Source organism: Bison bison, unplaced genomic scaffold (genome assembly GCF_000754665.1).
Source record: "Bison bison bison isolate TAMUID 2011002044 unplaced genomic scaffold, Bison_UMD1.0 scf7180017864291, whole genome shotgun sequence".
Lineage (NCBI taxonomy): Eukaryota > Metazoa > Chordata > Mammalia > Artiodactyla > Bovidae > Bison > Bison bison.
In genome coordinates, this window is record NW_011494863.1 from 91,887 (window position 1) to 109,392 (window position 17,506).

The 17,506-nt window shown below is 39.5% G+C and overlaps 2 protein-coding genes across 2 annotated transcripts in view; one reads left to right on the forward strand and one right to left on the reverse strand.

The window, feature by feature from the left end:
- The window catches only part of CTNNA1 (catenin (cadherin-associated protein), alpha 1, 102kDa), a 153,337-nt gene that overhangs the window by 86,719 nt on the left and 49,112 nt on the right, over window positions 1-17,506 (forward strand). The gene's annotated exons all lie outside the window — the stretch shown is intronic.
- Window positions 2,907-10,875, reverse strand: LRRTM2 (leucine rich repeat transmembrane neuronal 2). Its single transcript, XM_010850310.1, has one exon. The coding sequence runs from the start codon at window positions 5,442-5,444 to the stop codon at window positions 3,930-3,932; it is 1,515 nt and encodes a 504-aa protein (XP_010848612.1). The 5' UTR covers window positions 5,445-10,875; the 3' UTR covers window positions 2,907-3,929.

Sequence of the window (17,506 nt, forward strand, 5' to 3'; positions counted from 1 at the left end):
CCCACCCCCCTACCACTCCCACAAAAAATGGCTCTTAGGGTGATTGAACACAATATGTTTGGACTGTACTTTTAGTTTCCAGTGTTGGTCGGAAGGTTCATCAAACATTCCATAGATTAGGCTTTTAAAAATTACCAAGGAGGAACAGGTTAATTGCAGGAGTAGCAGACATTTCCAAAATGTTTGCAATAGCGATATGAAAGCTTAAATAGCCATTTACTATTTGTTTTAACCTTAAATTAAGTACTACGTGTTTGCCCTAGGTTAGGAACAGAAATATTTAATTATCTATCTTCATCTCTTTTATCTTTTTCTAGTTGAAGCCGTTTAACCTGTAAGGTATGAAAAGCATGTCCCCAAACAGATTTTTGAGTCAGATCTGTCGTATTGCTTTATTAGGAAAATGATCATGTAAAAATAATATTTCAAAATTTCATATTGATACCCATACTTTAGAGAGAACAGGGCATTTATAGTCTCCACCCCCCATCGTTGTGTAGAGGAGGTATGCCTAAAGAAAACGGTGTGCCTGTTTTGAATTTAGGGTTAAGACCTAGTGCTACATAGGTAGGGCTCATTTTTATTGGAAAGAGTCTAGATCTTGGTGACCAGCATTAGAATGAGCAAATGGATTTTAATAATTAGTGGAGTTGGGAAGTTCAGTCAATTCCATTCACTGAATTGGTACAAAAATTAACTTAGCCACATTAAGAAATTACGTGTGTTAGTGCAGATTTTTGGCTTAAAAATTAGTATCTTTTCTGTTGTTGGCAGTGGGTATTCTCTGAGTTGTATGCATTTGTAAATTTATCAACTCACTCTAATTTCAGAAAGGTGATTGAAATCCTGGCAAGCTACAGAAATGAATATAAATAATTCCAAACTAGCTATTGGTTACTAGGTGGGTACAGTATCAGAGCCTTCGTTAGCTTCCTTTTTCCAGAGAGATTTATTTTTCTGGTTTTCAAGTGGTCATTTTCTTCTAATCTTAAAAATGAAAAAGGGGGGATGGGGGAGTTGAAGAGAATAAGACAGTAAAAAAGGCCTAGCATTATATTGCCAGCATCTGCAGTGTAGTTGTGATGGTCTTCCACCCGAACCAGTTGGTAAAGAGAGCACGTATGACTAACAGTCTCATCTTCAAGCCTGTGCTGATACAGAAATACAAATAGACCAAAATTAAAAGGAATCTTGCCTTCTATAGGCATTTGAAAAGGGAAATTTGCTCTTTAAATGGAAAAGGAAAGCGCTGTTTGGCACTGTTATTCACTTTTCTCAGAGAGCATTGCCCAAAAGATGAAGGGCCAAAAAAATCTGTTATTTTTCAACTGAAAAGTATGCCTTGGTGGCCTTGGCTATGCTGTTCCCCTGAATTACTAAATGGCTTGATTTTCCAATTTACTTTCCTATGTACATTAAGGATTTTGCCGACTGATGGTCCATTTTACTAACTGTAATCTTTAGGATTAATGTGGGGATTCCCAGCCAATATTTCTCACCCTTCTGCTCACAGTTTCAATTAATTTGGGGTTGTGGTTGAAATGATGGAAACTACTCTGCTATCCTTCAGAGCTAGTGGAATCTTGTATGTCTAAGACACAATTGTATTGTGACAAAGCTGTTCCCTTACAAATGGCCATGCTTATCCTGATAAATGGGTTGGTAAATTTTAGCTACTGGAGCTCTCATTTGTTACAGGGGCTTCTGATCCAGCCCTTCTGAAAGGAAAGTGTGAGCTGTGCCCTATGCTGGGAAATCAGCTTCTATCCTTGCCCAGGCAGACCTAGGGTCTAGTTTTATTAAGAGATGAAATGTTCACTGCTCAAGATCTGCTGAGGTGGACTGAGACTTTACCAAACAAATCTGCCCACCTTAGAAATTGTAGAGAGCACATTTTTACTATAATTTGTGATCTTGTCTGCTTTTTACTGAGACACATTTTCTTTGAAATGTAGGTAGACATCTTTCAGTATTAAATCTCATGGGTTAAACTATAGTCTTAACATGTTTCAGTTCCATCCTGGGAAGAAATAGGCCTTGAATGAAGTAAAGGATAACTTTTTTTTATGGTAATAATTTTCTCTAAGAATTTATGCCTTTTTTTCTTCATCATCAAATGTCAGTTTTCATCTTCTAAAAATCAAGTCAGTAGTCTAATTTCATGGTTTTTGCTAGTATTTTTGCTAGTGGAACCTCATTTATGGAAAAATTCTGTGTGAATTGGTAACTTATATCTAAATCATAAATATGTCATAGTCTCTCTGGGGAAATCATAATTGAGTAAACAAAATACTTGTGGCTCTTTTCTGCACGAGAAATGTGATATCATTATCATTTTTAAATTGCTGAACATTTATATTAATAACAGAGAATCTCCCCCCTCACCCCTTTCCAGCTGCAGGTCCCAGGGCCTTTGCCCTGTTTGATTCAGATCATGTATAGTTGCCCATTTGCTTTGCTTCCTTTTAACTTTGCTAACCTGTTTCAGGGAGAGTTAGATTTCAAAATGCTGCCTTTCTCTCATCTCCTCACCTCCTTCGAGTTACCACTGTGTGGCTGCATAGGCATGTAGAGTGTTCTGCCATGAGAAGGTTTGCTTCAAATCTGTATTGTTCCCTTTACTTAGAAGGACCTGCTCTTAAACAGTAAGAATTGATATCCATTAAAAGGTCAAAATTTAGCATGTAATACTTAGAAAGTACTTTTTAAAAATGGTTCTTTTAAAATATATTCTAACAAGAATCAGTATTATGCCTGTTGCTAGCCAGTTATTTTTAATTTGGCTTTTTGAGGCTTGAAGATCAAGGAAAGGCAGAGGAAAGAGGTTTAAACCCCTTTGTCAAGGCATCTTTGATCATGACAGTTGAGGGGAGGGGGAGGGAGAGAGGGGGACAGGGCAGGGAGAGGGGGACAGGGAGGAGAGAGTGGGGAGAGAGAGAGAGACAGGGAGTGAGGGTGTATTTGTGTGTGTGCTTTCAAACTAGAGTGAGAATCTGGTCATAAGATTGTTAAATTGACTCAGTTTATCTCTTTTCTCTCCAAAATAATTTCTAAATCTTTTTTCACATATAAATGTAAGTATAGGATTTAGTAAACTAATTAGTAAAGTGATAATTTAACACTAGTTTAAAATAATTATCTAAATGCCACAAAAATCAACATGTCCATTATAAGTCAAACTAGAGATATGATACGAAGTCAGTGTCATTATTTAGTATAGATTTCATTGTAATGAGACCTTTTCACAATCACTTGGATTCATTGTTTATATATATTAAAGACTTACTCAGCTTATTAGAATTACATAAAGGGTTCTGATTTCATGATATGGACTTTGATAATACCTACTAACCCAGGCAAAAACTCTGGAAGAAGAGTGTTTAATATTGACCAGTCTTCAGCATACATAAAATTCTACTCCCCACACTGGCATTAAATTGTAGGTTTGAGTAAATACCAAATTATTATACAAGAGAACTTTGCTAAGTCTCCTTTTAAGCAGCAAGCCAGTTGTGGTACTTGGGGTGGAGAGCAATGATCAAACAAGTATTGATCCATATCTCTTTCTGCTCAGTAGCGTCTTTCCAAACTGTTTTCAGTAGAAAAAAATAGCATATGGAGACCTTAGTGTAAATGTTTACACACAATAGTATATAATTACATACATGAAATGTCTTATTTTGAAGTAAGCATTTTTAGACTTTCCCACAAGAGTGCAAATTAATGTGAGCATTGCTTCATTTAACACTTAAAATATGGTTTCATTTTAAAAAAATTAAAAATACTTCAACACGTCAGAAACCTAAGTCTCCACTTGGTTTGGAAAAATTAGGCTTAATGTCACCATTGGTAAAAATTAGATATGTATTTAGCCCCTACTATGTAAAATAGGTTACTTATCTGATGTAATTTTTGATGATGGGTAGATATTATACTTCACATTCTTTGTATGGCAGCTGCTGACACTTGCACTGTCCATAACCATTAATGATGATGAAGGGTCCTTCATGGGTAGGTTCATATTCATTATATGGTCCTTGGTCTGACATGTTTGACATATGGAGTCGTGTTTGGGATCGGAGCTGCCTGTGGTTCTGAATCATTGAGCACTGCCTAATTCTTCTTAAAGTGGGAGGGCAGCACTTCCTGGAGATGAACACTATAAAAATAATAAAAAAGAAAGAAAACAATAAAGCCATTGTTCCTGTAATTACCCGCTGAGTGAAGATGGCATTGTCTGGTTCCGGGAAGTGTTCCTCAGTAGTAACTGCTATGCCTGCAGTAGTTGGGATTTCTTTGTCTCCCACATGGTAACTTGATGAGCTTATTCTTTTTGTATATTCAGTGGTTGGATCTTTAAAAGTTGTAGCCATGGCAGTGACGGTGGTTGATAAATTCCAGCAGAGCTGAAATCCATGGACTGCATCTAGTATATCCTCTCCCTGGGTGTGGTCGGGGCTGTGGCATAGGATGGAATGCTCCCACCGACCTTGGAAACTGCCCAGCCAGGAGGCCAAAGCACATATTCGAGGGCTGCATTCCCACAGATTGCCAGAGAGGCCAACGGTTGTGAGGGACCTAAGGGAGTTTAAGATCTTGGAATCAAGGCTGTTTAACTTGTTGTTATCCATGAGGAGTATTTTAAGATTAGGCATCGTTTCAAATACTGTCAGATCGATGGCTTTTATTTCATTTCCAGTCAAGTCTAGTTTTTCTAAAGTGCCCCAGGTCCACTCCATCCCACATGTCAAGTTGCTAATTTTGTTCCATTGTAAGAAGAGCGTGTGCAGACTGCTTAGCCGTAGGAAATGAGCAAAATTAATCTTCGTCAGCTGGTTGTGCTCTAGATGAAGCTCTCTCAGTTTGATTAATCCCGCAAATCCATTGCGAGCCAAACTTCGCAAACGGTTTGTGCTCAAATCCAGAAACTCCAGACTACGACAGTCCCAGAACAGGCGTACTGGGATAGTCCGCAGGGAGTTGGACCGTAAATGCAAGGTCTGCAGCTTCCGGAGGCCATAGAAAAGCTCTGGGTGCAGAGATGACAGCTGATTAAAAGACAGGTCCAAATTTTGCAGGTTAATCAGTTGGGTAAAAGTTGTGTTTGGCAAATAAAATATTTTGTTGGAACTCAAGATTAATTCCTTAAGTTTATATAGTCCTTGAAAAGCATCTTCTTTTACTGTTGATATTTGATTGTGGTCTAAGTGGAGCCAGGTGAGTTGACTGAAGCTGGCAAATTGATCCCTTTCGAGCTCTGTGATGTGATTGTGCCTCAGGGACAGGCCCAGAGAGCCCTTGTCTGTGGTGTTTGGCACTGAGTGGAAGCCCTGAGAGTCGCAGTAGAAGAGCAGCTTCTCACAGCGGCATTTGGGTGGGCACGCCATACCCAGCGCAGGCAGCATTTTTAAAACCATACTCATTGCATATATTGCTGCTAGCATAGGGGCCCCTAATGGCCACTTGAAATGTAAGCCTGCAGAATATAATTTAAGGAAAACAAGAAGATAGAATATTTTTCAGCAGAGCATACGGGCTTTTAAAACAACAACAACAACAACGTTATGGCAAAAGATTTCACTACATATAACTTATTTTTTCATTTGCTGTAAAAAAACTAACCTTGTTAGTATGACTAGAACAAAACTTAAACCATTAAGAAAGGAGATACAACACATCTGTCATCAGCAATATATATTTTACCTAAACCTCAAAATCCAAAAATGTGACAAGTGATTTCTCTCATAAAATGTGAATTCAATGGCTTATTTTAAAAGCGTGACTCCTTGCTGACTGTACAAGACACATTAAATACATGGACTTACCCATTCTTCTGAGCACATTGGAGGCTGCATTCAGTCTCGGTTGTCAGACTCAACGCAGTGAGTCTGTAAAAGGCTCTAACATGCAGGAGCCTTTGACCAGTTTCCTGTTTTCTGTGTCCCAGGCTTTCCGAGTAAAATTGAAATCCACCAGGGCGAGTTGTTTTTTCCTTAGGATATTCCTCTTGAAAGCATTGGTTTCATTTTCTTTGACCACTCTAAATCAGTTTTGAATATAAGTTATTAATTTCGTCCTCCTCTAACTGCTCAGCTGGTTAATCAAAGCTTCAGCCTCTCCTTTCCGCAGCCGTTAGTTCTCTCGGTCTTAACTTGTTGATGGCAGATGGGCGGCTTGTTGCAGAGAAGAGCTCCTGGAGCAGCATGAGTGCATTTACTGAAAAGCTTTTCCGAGAAACGGCACAAGAATGGATTTGCTTATGTGCTGCGACCACACAGAACTGTATATAGGCTGACGTCACCGGGTGACGTGTCTTTTGTTTGGGTTTTCCAGAAGCTTTACTGTTATAAAGCAGCGTGCTTTGTAACAATGTCGGGGTCGTTGTAAGACCCCCGATTATAATAAAGCGAGAAAGAAGAACTCCTGACCTGAAAACATGGTATTCCTTCAGTGTAGGAAGCAGCAGTGAGGTTGTAATAAAGGCTGCATTCAAGAAGATCCTTCTGAACAGTGAGTTGGGTTAGCAGAGTGACGATTTTTTAATGCTTGGAAGAGCCAGCATTAGACTGCCGATTCTGCATAGAGAGAGCATCTAAATGGGCAGGAGCCTGTACGATTTATGAAGTGCTGATTTAACAGCATTCTATGTGAGTGCCTGCTGCTCTGGTAGTTTGGAAAGCTACTCAATCACTTGGTTGTCATGCTTGGTTAAAATAGAAGTTACAACTATGATTTGCTTCAGATGTGTTGGTAAACTAGCTCAATAGGCTTTGCTTCTTTGCCATTAACAGTTTAGCATTAAAAACCAAGAATAAAGGAGGGAAAAGGTTGGAAAACAAAGAATTTGGTTATTCTACTCTTTGAGAATTTTAAGAGAAAGCTAATTAAAATGATTTCTCCTTCTCTGTCTTATTTTATATAATAGTGTTTTATCACAATACTAACTGAAAAATAATAATCCAGAAATCTTTGGATGTCTTGGTAGGAGAAAAGGGTAGGTTGATATAGTCATTTAATATTGCATGCTCTAAGTGTTAACAGTGGAACAGAAATAATTTAGGACAGGTGGTACAGCATGGCTAGATTATGACATGGTCGTTTGTATTTACCTCAGAATTTCACTTACTCCTAAAGCTAAAAGCCTCTAGCGATCTGGGTTGGGGTATTGTGGCCCTCAAACAATAGAGCATTTGCATGCTCAACAGCGCCTGTTGGCACACTTAAGAACTGAGTCTCATACTAACTGTTGTTAGAATCTCTCTAGGGAATACAAAAGATCACTTATACTTTGGAATAGAATTTTTGCTTTAGCTGTTTTTACTTGACCTAACACTGTCTTCTCCTGTCGAATAGTATCACTTTTCAGAATTTGGTTACGAATATACAGCTCCATGTTTACTACTGTATAAACATGAAAGTTATTTCTAGTGTGAGTTAGGGTCATAGTTTCAGGCCTGATGAAGATAAGGCCTCTTGTACACCTGACATTACTGATTTGGCCTTCTTGGCCATTTCTCTCATACCATTTCTCTCATACTTATCCTCAGTAGGTCTTGTTTCAGACTTGAAGGCAGAAATCTGAAAACTGCCCCATGGTATCTGTGAAACCAGAACACCATCAATCTGTTGGCTTCCAGGCGCTTTATCACACGGGGTGTGTGTAAGAAGTTATTTTCTCAAGGGGTGTTGTGTCTGTGTTGGAATGCAGTGCCAGAGTGAGGACTGAAGACTCCAGGGTGCTTCCCTCAGGTCTCTGTGGAGACAGCAGCAATTGCAAGTGTGTAGTTTGGCTCCTCCTTCTAACAGACCCCAAGATAGGATTAGAGGTATAAGAATTTTATTGAGGAAAATGCCAGGAATGTGTAAAGGGAGAGAGAAGATGACAGAAATACTCCTTAGGTTTGGTAGAGTCTAAAAACCCGTGGGGCATGTCTGACACCTGTGAAAGGAGAGGGGAAAGACAGACCCTACCAGCAGGACAGTTCTCAGTCAGCTTCTCCAGGCCAGAGAGAAGTCCCCAGGCCAACATTGCCCACGAGTGGAACCCCTTATTCTCAGGAACTAGTATTCCCAGTTTTCCTGTTTCCTGGTTAAGGAAGAGAGGGAGAGGTCCTCGTTTAGAATTCAGGATGCCATTCCTCCACTGACCTGGATCCTTTCCACAGTCTCTCTCTCTGTAGGCTGGAAGTTCTTAACCCGAGTCCATAATTGGCCTGTAGAGTTGTGTTGCTTGTGCATTTTTCTGTCAATAAAGTTTAATCAAATTCTTAGAGTCTGTGACCCTAGGTTTCAGAGTGACCATTCTGTAGGAACAGAACTTGTTCACAAAGCTTCCAATGAGGGGTGTCTGATAAGGGTGGTCTCTCAATTTTTTTTTTTTTTTTTTAAGGAAAAGAAGTCCTGGGGATACTGTAAATGCTCTTACTGAAGTTAATCACCCTCTGATGAAAAAAACCTTTGCAAGGCAGGAGGAGCTGGATTAATTTCTCCCCTAAAGTAACCACTTTAGTTCCATGTGGAGAAAAGTGTTGAAATCAATTGGATTAGAGCAACCATGATTAGGAATGAGTTATATGTGAAAATTTAGAGGGAAAAGCATTTCCTTCCCCTTGAACTCTTGGTTCCCTTCTGCTCTTGTAGTCTACTTGGCCTACTTACAGTATACTAATAGATGAAAAACCCTTAAATTACATTATCCTAATACTATTATAACAGATTTGTGGGCAAGGAAAATTGTTCAGAAAAGCACCAGTGCAATCAAGAGTATTTTTTGATGCACCTGGAGAAGTGGGCAGTAATGCCTGCTATACCACAGTACCCAGAGAGCACGGTCTGTCTAGGTCATTAGCTGTCTTGCCCACTTGACTTCTCTTTGGGTTCAAAAGGTTTAGGCTGTGGAATCAAAGAAGATGTGATGTTTGTCTTAAAATGGGTTGGAGTACACTGTTCCTATTGAGGGAGATTTGTATCGTTTTTTGATCTTTATCTTTCGTTAGCTAGAAGGACTAAAAAGAAACCCATGTTCTTTCTGAATTAAACCTTTTCTTGGTTTCATTTCACAACGGCTTTATTCTGCATACATATGCCTTTGACTTAATTAAAGTGGCAATACAACCTCTGGAAAGTACTCTTGATATCATCTGTTTCAATTTTCACTGTTATAGTTGTTCGTGACAAGGCAAAGGACAAGTAAAATCTAGCCTGTCTGTCCTCTCTGTGAATGGTTTTAAGCAAATTAAATGAGTCATGTGGCCGGGTTTAGGTGTTAATACTTATCTGCATTACTTTTCATGAAAGTTTGCTTTTAACATATATTGCTAATCAGGAATAAATATCTCTTTGGAAAAGCAGATGTATAACGTGAAATTTTCTAATCTTTTGTGTTAGGGAGCTGGATTTTGCTTTATGCTGAAAACTCAGGTGTTTCTTAACCAATCGTGCCCGACTCTCAAAATTTTCATATCCCAGAGGTGCTCGGTTAAAGAAAATCTTCTGGCTACCAGTCTTGGTCATGGTTCTTTGGAGGTCTCTTCACAATTATCAAAAAGTTGCATAAAGATATAAGATTTGTGGGTCTGAATATATCCCTTCCCAAGAACCTTTTAGGATTCTTAGTTGGCAGCCACAGTTGGGCCTAAAGATGCTGGTATCAGTATCTTTATTTCAGTGAGTTTTATCAATACTAGCCTTTTTTGAGAAGTGGGAGGGAACGAGGATGAGAGAAAATTATGATAAATCCTAGAGTTCACTGTTTTTAAACATGTGTTTGGAGGCAAAGATTGACTATTAAGTTTTTGATTTACTCTTTATTTTTCGCTGTGCTAGGTCTTTGTTCCAGTGTATAGCCTTCTCTTGTTGTGGAGCACAGACTCTAGAGTGCACGGGCTTAGTAGTTGGTGCTGTGTAGGCTTAGTTGCCCCATGGCATTTGGGATCTTGGTTTCTAGTTCAAACCTGCATTCCATACATTGAAAGGGAGATTCTTAACCACTGGGCCACAGGGAAAGTCCGTGATTTGCTCTTTAAGAAATTACTGGGGTTTGGCACTAAACATCAGCTTGTTATCTTCCCAAGAAACAGAATCTGTCTGACAGAGGCAGATAGAATATGTAAGGATTGATGGCCTTTCCAATCTGTCATGTTAGACATGGGCTAAAGAGTAGTTAATTAATCATCAAGTTAATTGATTATCCTAGGTAGAGCCAGAGAATCTGAGAACATTCAAAATTCTAGGCCCTTAGATTTTTGGTGAAAACACAGAGGACCACTTTGAGTGTTAGTAAGTATCTCTGTTGCTGAGAATCTTTCCTTCCAAAAGCCTTTTAAGAAGTAGACTGTCTACATTAGGCCTACAGAATCCACAGTTTGATCCCGTCCTTGCCTTTCATTGATTGTGATATTTTAAAAGTTCTTTTGTTACTTTCATTAAACATGACTGAGAGAGCAGTAGGAAGGAGTGATGGTTACACTGATGATGATGAGCTGTGTTCCTTTTGATGCTGTGACTTTCAAAATGTGGGATTTCTCCTAGTTTTGGAGACATGTGTTTTTGGGCAATTGTTGCTATTGGCAGGATGGCAGAACTAGTGTCGTGTGCTAACATTGTGTTCTGTGCCCACAGCTAGAAAATTCAGCAGTAAATCTTAGGGTGATAAATCTTAGCTAAGGGAAAATCTTCCATAGAAGTTTGAGCTGAGGTGCTTTTAAACCACAGAGATCTTTTATTTTACCTATTGTAGACATCAGACCAACCCAAACCAAACAGAACGGTCCTGAAGTCTTGATAAGTACATAGACTGATTGAAATTTATATTACCAAGCCCTTGAAGATTCCCAGTGGCTCAGTGGTAAAGAATGTGCCTGCCAATACGGGAGACTTGAAGGTTTGATCCCTGGATCTCGAAGATCCCCTGGAGGGGGAAATGGCTACCCACTGCAGTATTCTTGCCTGGGAAATCCCATGAACAGGGCAGCCTGGTGGGCTACTGTCGATGGGATCACAGAGAGACGGACCCAACTGAGCGACTGAACACACACACATTTCTTATTCTTGCCTGCCCGTGGCTTCATTGTGTTCATGTTTCCCCCATCCTCTGTATGTGGTAGGCTTCATTTTTTATTCTGAAATAGAGCCAAGTTTGGATTTATCTTTCCTGCTGCTTCTCCCTTTCTGCATTTAGAGTAGCTTTCTACTTAGATATGTTTCCTCCTGCCTACATAGACGACCACAGGCTATACGAAACCATTTGCACAGGATAGGATTAAGAGTTGAGATACCCATTCATATTTAGAAGAATCTCTTTCAATTTTAGTGGGCTCTTTGACCCACTTGGCTAGGTTTAAGTGGGTGAATTTGCAGTATATCAGCTATATGCAGTCTTGGTTGTTGAAGCTTGGAAATGCCGTTCCTCCCTCTTAGTGTCCTCTGGGGTAGAGAGATGGCAACATGTGCTTAAGGCAAGCAAAGTATTTGAACATGTGATATTGTCAATGCAGAGAAATCCAATAACAAAAATTCGGCCCAAAGAGAACAAGATCACTTCTTATTAGGAATGGCTTATAGCAGCATGTCAACATTATAGCTGCTGTTGATATATTGACCCCATGTTGCTAAGGCTTGAGCTCCCATGGGAGCTGATTCTTTTCCTCTGTTTTTTTTTTGCGCTTTTGAAAGTGAGAACATGGTGGGGGTCTATCTAATGGCTTCATAATTTTTCCCTGTGTGTGAGCATACACGTGTACCTAATAGCTTCATAGCTTTACCCTTGTATGGCTATACTATAATCTATGGACATGTAGTTTTTTTTGAGGCCTTTGAGACAGTGTAAAATGAATATTCTTTTAATATCTTTGCATACTTAGGCAAGTTTATATATAAGGTAAGTTCCTAACAAAAAATTGTTGGGTTGTAGGGGGTATATATTTAAAATTGATAGACATTGCCACATTACCTTCCAAAGAATTTTAAACCATTTATACTTCCCTCAGTAGTCTGTAAATGTATACTAACCCTCCCCTCACCCTAACACCATAAAGCAGACTTTAAAATTGTGAATCTGATAGGTGAAAAATGCTCTCTTTGATGTGTTATGAGTGAGATTGAGCATCATTTTGGATGTCGGTATACTGTTAGTTTTGTTCTTTTCTGTGGATTGTGTATTTCATTTGGTCATTCCATTCCCCACTCCTACAGTTGGTCATTTCTTTAAAGATTTGCAGGGATTATTTGCTTATTAAAGAAGCTAATTTTGTTTGTGACATATTTTACAAGTATCTCCTCCAGTTAGTCATTTGTCTTTTAAAGGTTTTATGATCTTCGCTATATATGCTTAATTTTAATGAATGGTGAAACAGGTGATAATCTTTCTTAATATTAAGACACACACTTGCCATATTACGGTAACGATCCAGTACAAGTTGGTGAACATGAAATTTGTAGTATCTTCAGTAAACAGAGATTCCCTATTAACCCATTATCTTTAGCAGAGAAGAGGATCAGATCCTTCAGAAGGTTATTTTTAAATCAATGCAGAAACCAGAAATGTTTCCTGGTTTATCACAAATCTTAACCTGATTTTACCAGTTAACTGAGCTTTTAAAAATCCTTCTGTGCAGGGCTGCAATGGAGACACAGACATAGAGAACAGGCTCGTGGACACGGGCAGGAGAGGGTGGGACGAATGGAGAGAGTAGCATGAAAACATATACACTACCATATGTAAAATAGAGAGCCAGTGGAAATTTGCTGTATGACTCAAGGATCTCAAACTGGTGCTCTGAGACAGCCTAGAGGGGTGGGATGGAGTGGGAGGTGGGAAGGAGCTTCAAGAGGGACGGGACATATGTATGCCTCTGGCTGATTCATGTTGATGGTATGGCAGAAACCAGCACAATATTGTAAAACAGTTATCCTTCAATTAAAAATAAATTTTAAAAAAGATCCTACAGTTTTTAAAGGAAAAAAAATCCTTCTGAAATATCTTTACATTTGAGTCATTTTATTTTTTCCTGGATTATTAGTAGCTTCAAAATTAAGGCCTTTTTTAATGACCTTTATGTATTTAATTTGTATACCTATTTGCGCATCTGACAGCTTCCCAAGTTACTATGCACAGCACCTATTTAACAAGTAGATGGTTTTTTAAGAAGAAAACTGGTGTCTCAAAAGCGATTGAAATATCTCAGCTACATGCTTCAGTTTGTTCTTTTCTCCATCATGGATTTTGTTTTCCCCAGGAAGGGAAAGTGGTAGTTCATACATTCATTCTGGTCTCCCCAGGATTTGGTGGAAAGGTTGCAACATATTCACTACAGTTCATTTAGTTCTGTGCTATAGTGGCCATGTAAAGGGACATGGCATAGTTAAGCCATAGTGGAATGTTAATGGTGGTTGTAACACCTAAGCTTGTTAGACCTTATAGGCACATTTTCAGGTGTAATATGGCATGGGACCTAGAAAAATCTAAAGGTAGTAAGCAAGGCTGGCTATCATCTGAGAAAATACTCAGATGAACCAGTAAGGCTCATTTCTAAGCTTATGCCTTCTTTGAGGGGAGAGAGAAAGAAAGCAAGGTTATAGTATGTAACATTCGAGTTTCTTACCCAGTTTTAACATTTTTAGGATGAAATAGGTAACATTAGGTAAACCAGAAAGTTGTCTTTTGCAACCAGAGCGAGAGGGTATCTTTGAAAGAAATTTGGGAATGCTGGTCTATTTGACCATTATATTCTATTAAGTTACTTAATCTTTGCCTCAACTCTTGTCACATTCAGTTAATACAAAGCCCGTCAGCCATGTGTAGGCGAGGTAAAACAAGAAGGGTCAAATTGCTGTTTCTGTTATCTACCAAATGTATATTGTATGATAATGTGTTGCCCATCCCACAGCAAACTTTTTAGTCCTACTTATGAAGGTATAGGGTTTCCCAGATGGCGCTAGTGGTAAAGAACCTTCCTGCCAATGCAGGAGACATAAGAGACTCAGGCTCAGTCCCTGGGTGAGGAAGATTCCCTGGAGGAGAGCATGGCAACCCACTCCAGTATTCTTGCCTGGAGAATCCCATGGACAAAGGAGTCTGCCAGGCTATGGTCCATAGGGTTACAAAGAGTTGGAATGACTGAAGCGACTTAGCATGTGTGAGGATACTGACTGAACTCAAGTCTCCCTGGGTTTTCAAAATATTTTTCTTGAGAATTTCTTTAATATCAGGTCCCCTGTTCATCTCTGAAGTCTTCCAGCAGCATCTTGGTAACACTTCTTTCTAAAGTTCCTTATCCCCAGCTTTACCTGATGGCAGTATAGTGGATGACAGGCCTCATTTCCCCCTTTTGTACCTGCAGGTAACAATGCTGCTCTGTTCTTTTCTCTCTCTCTCATTGTCATTGGGGGAAAGAGGCTTCAGATGCCCATTCTGACTTGAATCTTATGAAATGTCATGGTTCTTAGTGTTTAAATTTTAATTTTCTAATGGCTAATGGAGGCATTGTATTGAACTAGACCTTCCTATTAAATTAATCGGAACGTCCTATTTCCTTTTAAATCGTTCTTAAATGTTCCCTTTTAAATAGTCCTTAAATTGGATTTTATCCTCCGCTGCTATTCTCTTACAGCCTTACTCTAGATTAAATATAGAAAGTATTTGGTAGACAATATTTGAGGTTGTTTGAAAAGCCTTATATTTTCACTGATAACAGGAAAGCAGTAACTGATAATATGCCATGTAGATGACACACTAAGTCCTATGACTTTTAAGCACGTCTGTGGTCACTGGTTTCTCATCTTGTTCATGTTAACAGGTGTCCCGGGGTATGATTTGAGAATGGCTATGAGGGGAAACAATGAGGTGCCGTGGAAGCACCCCAGAGGGACACCTAAATGAAACTTAGGGTTGGAGGTGGCCACAGGGAACTTATACAAGGAAATGTGATACCTCATCTAAAGGATAGGAAGGAGTTAGAAGACGGATGGGAAGAGTATTCCAGGTAGGTGATAGAGAGCTTGGCATGTCTGAAGAATTTAAATGTGTGTGGATGGATCATATCTTGAGTGACCAGAGGCAGTGAAGTGATGGGAGTGGCTCGGCTCTGGCAGGTTGAGTGTGCAGAATTAGGAGAAGGAACCCTCTCGTAGAAGAGCCCTGAATGGATCATGCAGAATCTTCAAATTAGTGTATTTTTCACCCTGGAAGTATTGTGGAAGTCTTCACTTTGTGTTTTTCCCTGGAAGCACTGTGTTTATTTTGTGCTGTTACTTTTTGGGCGTTCACCTGGGAACCTTTATCACATGGCGTCTAGGGAATAATGTGCCTTGAGATGCCACCTACAGTGCGAGGGACATATTCCATCCCGTTCCAACTGGGAAGAGTTAGAATGAAGTTAGGGAATGGACAGATGGTAGGGTATGGGCAAGGAATTGGTGGACCTATATGCCAGACACAGTGCTGACACCTGGCATTGTAGCCATGCATTCTGGGAAACAAACTCTCTCAGAAGGACAATGCAGATAGTGGAGTTCAGTTTATTACACCGGCGGGCCCAAGGCAGAGTCTCCTCTTAGCCAAGGACCCCGACCAGTCTTTGTGAAACCTTATATACCCCAGGCACTTCCCTTGTAGTCGGTAAGGAATCTGCCTGCAATTCGGGAGACCTGGGTTCGATCTCTGGGTCGGGAAGATCCCCTGGAGAAGGAAATGGCAACCCACTCCAGTATCCTTGCCTGAAAAATCTTAGGGACAGAGGAACCTGGTGGCTGCAGTCCACGGGGTCGCAAAGAGTTGGGCACGACTGAGCTACTAACACTTACTTACTGTATACCCCAAGTGTATACGGTTCCCTGAAACTAGTCTGACCAAAGGAAAAAGAAAGATACAATCAAAGTTAACCCATGATTCATGCCTTAAGCTTAGGTGGTTAACAGTGGACAGTTATCAATAGGCTTGTGATCATACCCCAGTAAGCATAATAGAATGTATGATTCTATTCGGTTACACATATAATTAAGGTATTCTTTTAGGCGATGGAGAGCCCTGGGGATCTTCCTTCCTGGGGCCTGGTTTTCCAGTTGGTTTGTCTTTCGATAGATACTGGGCATATAGCTCAAAGTCCACAGTCCGGCCCAAGATGGAGTCCTGCTTTCAAGATAGATCCTGTTCTGTTTCTTCTTTCAATATCATCTTGAATGGTTGAGAGTTGTAGATTTGTTTTAAGAGAATGCTTATTGTTTCTGAGGCAGGAGACTTTTTTGGAAGAGAAAAAAGTTTGTTCACTCAGAAGTCACCACCAAAATGGGTAAAATCCTCCAGAAAATTCTAGTTCTTAATACTTAAAAAAAAAAATCAATGCCAAACTTAAATGTAACTTCCTGTATGACTTTTATGTACTGCTCTGACCACTGTTAATGTCATTCAGAAGTCCTGTCAGGCCCAGCACAATACAGGGTCTTGCTGAATTAGGAGTTGCTCTGAATTATTTTATCTCAGATAGAAACCTTCTGAGAAAGAATTACTGCTAGTCCTGCCTGCTCCCATGGATGCAGAGTACTCACTAAAGAATATCTAAATAAATAGAAGCAGGAGGAAGGTGAAGTGGCTTCCTCATGCTTCTCTTGAAAATGGGTTTTAAAAGCCCTTTTACTGTCTCAACCAAAACCTAGTTGCTTAGAGGCAGTCGCAGCTAATAACCTTTGTCTCTCATCTGATATTTACTTGTTGAGGAGGAGATTTATGTTGAAACCCAAACATGCCTTATGTTTTTCTTAGAATGCCTTTGTCACTGCTTAGCAGGGGCATACATATCAAAACTGAGTGAGCCTAGGTGGTCTCTCTACTTGGTGGGATAGTCTCTCAGTTAGGTGGGAGCCAAGAATTTACTTAAATTCATTGGGCAACTTTACTTTGGTCTAGCCAAAGCTAGAAACAAAAGATCATAACAGCTTTAATCTCAAAGAGAAGATGTTATTTTACAGGTCAGCAAGCTTTCTGCTTTTCTCAAGCTTAAGTTTGTAAGTGTGTGTACTCACCTCTATTATAAATGATTGTAACTATAAACTTGCTGTTTGGACTGGTTCTTTGTTTTTTTCTTTTTAAAAGGATGCTTTGATTTAAAAGATGATCTATCTAGCATAACCTAAAAACGTCAGTAAATAACTGCTTCTGAACTGCGGTGGCGCCCACCCTCCCACCCCCACCCCCCCCCCGCCAATTAATGAGGCATAAGCCTCTATTTCCTAAAGTAACAAGAAAGACAAATTAATTTTTAGGATAGTATGACAAAGGATTAACAGATTCATATTGTGTGTTGCATCTTAAAGTGAATTTTGCTGTGTGAATGTAATTCCCTCAAAAGTCAAGTTTAAGAATTTGCTTTTATGTAACTTTCTAAGTAAATCCTTCAACCCAAATTGAGGACATTTCTGGCATTCAGTGGTTGCAAGTAATTAGGTGCTCATGAGGTCATTGAACTCAACCTTTGAGTTTCAGATAACATGTTTTCTGAAATAAATGATCTGT

Bases quoted from the DNA above. Each gene is read 5' to 3' on its own strand.
- LRRTM2 (XM_010850310.1), bottom strand. From the start codon at position 5,444: ATGCTAGCAGCAATATATGCAATGAGTATGGTTTTAAAAATGCTGCCT.